Source organism: Crocodylus porosus, unplaced genomic scaffold (assembly GCF_001723895.1).
Source record: "Crocodylus porosus isolate Cpor-Errol unplaced genomic scaffold, CroPor_comp1, whole genome shotgun sequence".
NCBI classification, from domain to species: Eukaryota; Metazoa; Chordata; order Crocodylia; family Crocodylidae; genus Crocodylus; species Crocodylus porosus.
Window position 1 is genome coordinate 176,489,099 of NW_017728906.1, and position 6,000 is coordinate 176,495,098.

Below are 6,000 nucleotides of genomic sequence, written 5' to 3' on the forward strand. Positions count from 1 at the left end.
TTAGTTTTCAATTCAGTTTAGAAAAGTTCTCCTTAAGAACACAAAGACTATTCCTCCCTAATCAACACATTCTCTATCTTGGATGGTTAAAAATGTCTTGTCTAATGAAAAGGTCAGTGAACTGAGATGTAAAATTTTTAAACTAGGCAGGTAAAGGTCATCCTTTGCCAGTCTGCTTTGACAAACATCAACTTGAAAGGGCATTTCTGACTTCAGAGGGAAAAATGTTAGATATTCTGTTTAAAAGGTATCCCTTGAACATATATTTAAAAAAAATTGTACATGTCTCTATTAATGGGAATTAATGAAGCAATTACATTTTCCTCACTTTCCAGGAGGCCTTTAAAATGCATCATTGGAAAATATTTGTTAAAAAACTTATATTTTGCATCAGTTGAAGTAGAGAATATAAGCATTATAAGGACACCAACAAATAACTAGTGACATTTCTAAGTTTTTCTTCCTTTCCTATAGAAAAGTAAATAATCCAGAGCTGGAATGCTAACTTTCCTAATACCTATCCTGAATTTATAGTACTAACCAAATGACACCTGCTGTTACAGAAGGCAGATTTTATGCCCTTCTCTCAATTCTTTCCTTTATATCTTTTTGGGTTTTCTTTTCTTTCACTGTCTTACAAGTCACAATTCATCAATCAGCTGTTGAAAGAATTCATTTACATTCCTGAGAAGTCTTTCAAAGGACAGCAAGAAACATCTCAATAAAAAATTGATAAATTTCCCTCAATTTGATTTGAAAAACCAATTTCAAATGATTATTTCAAGTGCACACCACAAATAGTCTATACAGAGGTGAGAGTCAAGATACTTAAGACACGCAGCTTTCATCCTTTACAAACCCCAGAGCTGACAGACTAAATTGGACTACAAGAAAGGGCTTTGTATTATACACAAATGAACACACAGGGAAAAAAAAAACCTTACCAAAATTGTAGTTACAACTACTGTTCTGTTCTCAATGGCTGAAGTATCATTTCCAAGGGAAGGTTCATGCTGAATTAAAACTAATTTATCCATGTCATTCCAGTAACCAACCTGCAAAACAAAACAATATTTTTTTCTAAGTAACTTAAAGAAATTAGTATAATATGTTACATTAATAATGATATTACTCTTATTCAGTTGTTGTTTCAGAAGGATACTTTTTAAATAATAAACCTGACTCATTCATTTAGCACAGCAATAACTGACTACATCTTTAAGCAAAGGAACAGCACGAGGCCTCTTTAGTCTGAAGGCCTCCATGGGACTTAACTAGGTCCAGGGCTTCTGGTTGCTCTTTGCACCAAGGTCACACTTACTCAGTATTTCACAGGACCATCTGTGTATTAGGTATGGAGGGGAAGGATGGGCCAGTGGTAGGTATGTTAGTGTTGGACTTACGAAGTTTGGATTTACTACCCTGTTCCATTTCAGGCTTCCCATGTTATATTGAGCAAATCAATTTGAGTAGGTCTGCTTTGCAGCTCAATGTGCCTTGTCTGAGATGTCAACAGTTATGTCTCTCACTTGCCCTACTGACACGGTCATGGTCTGACCTGGAAATGCACTTGTACAGCTGCTCCCCAGCAGCTGCTCTCAAACACACCAAAACTGACATCCCAAGAGTGGCCACAGAAGGGCACCTTGGAGTGGCCACACCAATACCACCCCAGAAGTTCCCCAAGTGAAAATGTAACACTTAGCAATAATGATCAGGGATCCTGGTTTTCTCTGTTTAAAAATTGTGACTTCTCTGATTAAACCCCCTCAAAAATACATTTTTCCATGAGTAAAATGAAATGCCATGATAGGTGTCAGTTGAGCAAAATGTTTTGATATATTTACAATTTTAAATCAATTTGGAAGTCTACCAGTGCCTCAATCACTACAATAAAACAATTTCTAAATACCTATACATTTTGGCATTTGACTTAGGGTTTTTTATCATGGAAAATCAGAGGTCCCTTTGCTCCCTTCACTCACCAGGATGTGGGTCCAGCTGTGGCTGTCCCCCACCAAAACATTGTGGTGCTAAGCAGCCCTGATAGGCTGGTGCCCTGCCCATGCCACTGCCCTTCACTGCCAACCCACAGTCCTCCAGCCCCACCAGTACCCCTCACTCCCCACCAAGAAGCCCCTGGCTCTGCCAGTGTCCTTCACCCAAAGCTCCCTGGGCCCTGCTGTTTCTCCTCACTCCTGACCCACAGTCCCCTGGCCCTGCTATTCTCTACCCACAGCCCCCTGCTCCCCTCCGCCAGAGGTGGCCCCCAGCTGCCAGGGCAATGGGGCCAGGGACCTGGCTCCACAGCTCCCTGCCCTCCCCAACAATGCTCTAGCCAGGGTTTGAATTACAGGGAACTCGGGGGAGCTGAGCCCACCCCCCATAAGAGATGACACCCCCTTGCAAGATTTGAAAATTATAACCTAGTGGAGTCTCAGATTTTATTAGGGCATTGTGATGCACAGCCCAATTAGTTTTGCAGGTCCCCCAAAAGTCAAAGTGTAATTCAAAACCTGGCCCTAGCCCCAGCTCCCACCTGTGGGAGTTGGTGCCTGCTGAGGCTGGAGTGGAGTGTGGCCCCATGGCCAGCACAGCTTAAGGGGAGCCAATATAGGGGGCAGATGTGGGCTGCGTCCTGCAGGCTGAGGGCTCTCTGCCCTGCTGCCCTCCCCCCAGGGACCTCTGTGGCCCAGCAGGTTGTACGTGGTGCAGGAAGTCAGAGCGGGTTGAGGCCAGAAGCTTGGTGCTGTCACCAGGAGCCCCACACCACCATGGCAAGGCACTGCTGACCCACCTGGCAGCACAACTCCATGCTACTACACCCACACCAAGTGTCCCCTGCATTTTTCTCCTTAAAAAGAGAAAAATCCATGTTTTTCTATGGCAAATGGAAAGATGAGATCCATGCTAATGATGATGTCACAGAGCATGGGACTGAAGTATAGCCAAAAATACATAGGAGCCTACAGTTGGGCTCCTAACTTCATACTTAGGCATGGAAGTAAATGGCTGATTTTTGCTTGGTGCAGCCAGAAGAGCCTCATCTTTGACCTGCTCCAGGTCCCTTTTTCTTGGACCAGTCATTCTCAATTTTTTTGGACTTGAGGCTCTCGACTTTGGACTCAAGGCACCCCTCCATAACTTTGTGAACTTAGTGGCACCCCATTTCAAAAGCTAATGTATATATTACAGTGCTTACCCCCTTGCAGAGTGGCTGGCCAATGGTGGTGGGGGATCACTCAGGCAGTGACAAGCCAGAGTCTGCATTTATCTACTTATCTCCTTGCACTTCACTTATCTCCTCACACTGTGGGGCACTCTTGAAAGGATTGGGAGGCACCCCAGGGTGCCCAAGCACCCTAGTTGAGAATCAGTACCTAGACTGTGGCCTGGTATCTGCTATTCCATCCAAAAGAAAAGAAAAGAACCATTAACAGGATGGCAAACCCATGGGACATGGTTACTGTCAGACCCAGGATTGCAACTCAGGTGTCCTGGCTTCTGATCCTACGCTCAGGAAAATCCAGGGACTTCAGAATGGGATGTTTATATTTGCAGTTATCTTTAATTCATATATTTTCTTTAATCCACTGAGGCACAAGCCATATCAGCAGTGACCATCCATTGTATCACAGCAATGAAACACCTTGGATTCATAATATAACATATGTAAAAACAAGCAGTACTTTGAAATTAGTGAGGGAAAAAATATGTTTTTTTCTGATTGCTAAAACAAATACTTCTTTTTTTTTGTTTTTCGCATTCCTTCAATACATTTAAGAGGCTTCTTCTCATCCCTACACCAGTTGGTAAAAAATGCAGGTGTCTTGATTTAGGTGTCTTCAGCTGATAAGGCATATGTGACCTGCTGATTTAGTGGAAAGGCAGTTTCTTTTTCTAGCAGGATGCACTGCTACCAGATACTTTTTTCCCATTTGGACAGTCATGGTTTCAGATACAACTGATCTGACAGATACAACTGATAGTTGAAAATGTCAAAGTCCAGACAAAATTTGGGACCAGCCAAAGCCAAAACCTGACTAGTTTGGAAGCTCATTATAATGAAGAATGATTGTTTTCATTGTGTGATTCCTCACTGCAGTTCAGAAGGGAAACAGAAATAGAATGATGTGCTGGGTTGTAGAAGGAAGTATCATATCAGAAAGCTGACAAATAGAAAGTAGGTTTTAGGGGAACAACAGACAGTTTGTGAAGTATGTGTTTCAGTATGTTTTATATTTATGGGAAAGAGGTAGAATTTTCCTTTTGGGCAGAGATTATTAAATGAAGGTCAAACGTATAAAATATGCTTACACTAAAAATGCTAAAATGACACAAGAATATTCATAAAAATTGTAAATGAAAGAGATCCCCAAATGGGGAGCCAAATGGAGACTTATATAAGCAGTATTGTAAACTTCATTGAGAGTACAGCAGTTGCATTCATTTCTCTCAGGGCTGAATTTGGCCTTCAGGACTAGACTTTAAAAACTAATGCTACCTATACATGTGCTCAGGGGTAATGGGGGAGAGTGTTTTAATTAGAATGGTTCCCAGAAAGTTGCTTTAATTAAAATGGTTCACCATCACATGTTTTATGCCTCTATGCATTTCAAAATGGCCATGGGATGTTTCATCCAAACCAGGTTTAGATAAAGTGCCTCTGCAAATATTTTGAAATGTGCAGGGACTTAATACACATGTAGAAGTAATTAGCTTACTTGACTAGAAAAAAACAGACAAAGACCAGAAGTGCTGATACTGCTTAATTCAAATGTTCTGAGATAAGTAATCCGCATTCCTGTATTCTTTGGGTTATCTTGATATCTTGCCCTATTCATAGATAGTTTGTTTAAGTAAACTTTCTAAGTTTCTGTGTAATTTACTATTGTTTTGTTTCTCCAAGGTGTATTTTTTATCTCTTTCTCTGTCTTTAGTATAAATACACTTGTAACCTTAGAGAGTCTGAGAAATCCTTTGAAACAGACAAGTGGGTGATTCCCCTTGCTGTGTGGAATTCTCCCTGTGATCACAGTGTAGCCCTAAATAAAGAAAAGCTGGCTCTGTCAGTTCTGATTCAACGACAATGCAAAGTTTGATTTCTTCCACAATTTGGTGCCGTGACTCGGATAGAGATGCCCAGAGTGATCAGTTGGGACACAGACATCTCTTCACTGAAGCCCTGGCACCAAACCAAGGTAAGAGACCTTTTGAAATCTCTATTGGGGTTTTTCAGTGAGAGGCTGTCTCTGTCTTCCTGATTCACTACTTGAGGCTCACTCTATCTGAGCTTTTGCTGCCAGAACTGTCAGACCCACTGTGTAAGTATTAACTGTGAGTAGAAAGAGTCAAGGTTAAGAGTCAAGGTTAAGAGTTAAGACTCAGTTTTGCTGTTGTCAGTGAAAGTATTTCCCTGTATGAATTGAGTTAAGTTCTGTAAAGAACTGTGAGGTCTCTCTGAGGCCAGAAGTAGAAACCTTGCGCAGCCGCCCAGAAGACAACAGATTTGTTCTGTGCGCTGTTCGAAAGCAAGGGTGCAAGGTGGAAACTCTTAGAGCGTGAATGTTTTTCCACGATAAGCGTTGACCGAGGCTGAGACTAAAGACATGCTCTTGAACCTCGTGCCTCAACGCAGAAATTCCCTTGTGTGAATTGAGAGTATGAACTGAGAAATATGAGCCACTGACCAGGTCTGAGACTAAGGTTGGGTTCAGCCACCCCAAGGCTGTCCGGAAGGGCAGTTTTGAAAGCAAGGGGGCCCAACTGGAACCTCGTGACCTAGTGGACAGGTCTACCCTTTCCCCACTCTCATAAATGAGCCATGTCTAACGTGAGTAACTGCATTGTGTGCTGTTATTGCAGTGGAGTCTTGTCTTTGGACATTAACCACAGCATCTCCATGCCACTAGCAAATCTCACAACCTGACCGGACACCCTGAATAAGCCATTCCTGTATGAAAGACCTGTGTGAATTGAGTTTAAAGATATGGGGAGCGG

The 6,000-nt window shown here is 42.1% G+C and overlaps 1 protein-coding gene across 4 annotated transcripts in view; it reads right to left on the reverse strand.

The window, feature by feature from the left end:
- Positions 1-6,000, reverse strand: part of GRIA4 (glutamate ionotropic receptor AMPA type subunit 4) — a 418,357-nt gene that overhangs the window by 91,791 nt on the left and 320,566 nt on the right. For all 4 annotated transcript variants that reach the window (XM_019530259.1, XM_019530260.1, XM_019530261.1 and 1 more), the window contains exon 9: positions 945-1,055. In XM_019530259.1, the coding sequence (XP_019385804.1) occupies positions 945-1,055 (111 nt within the window). The remainder of the gene's footprint in view (positions 1-944; positions 1,056-6,000) is intronic.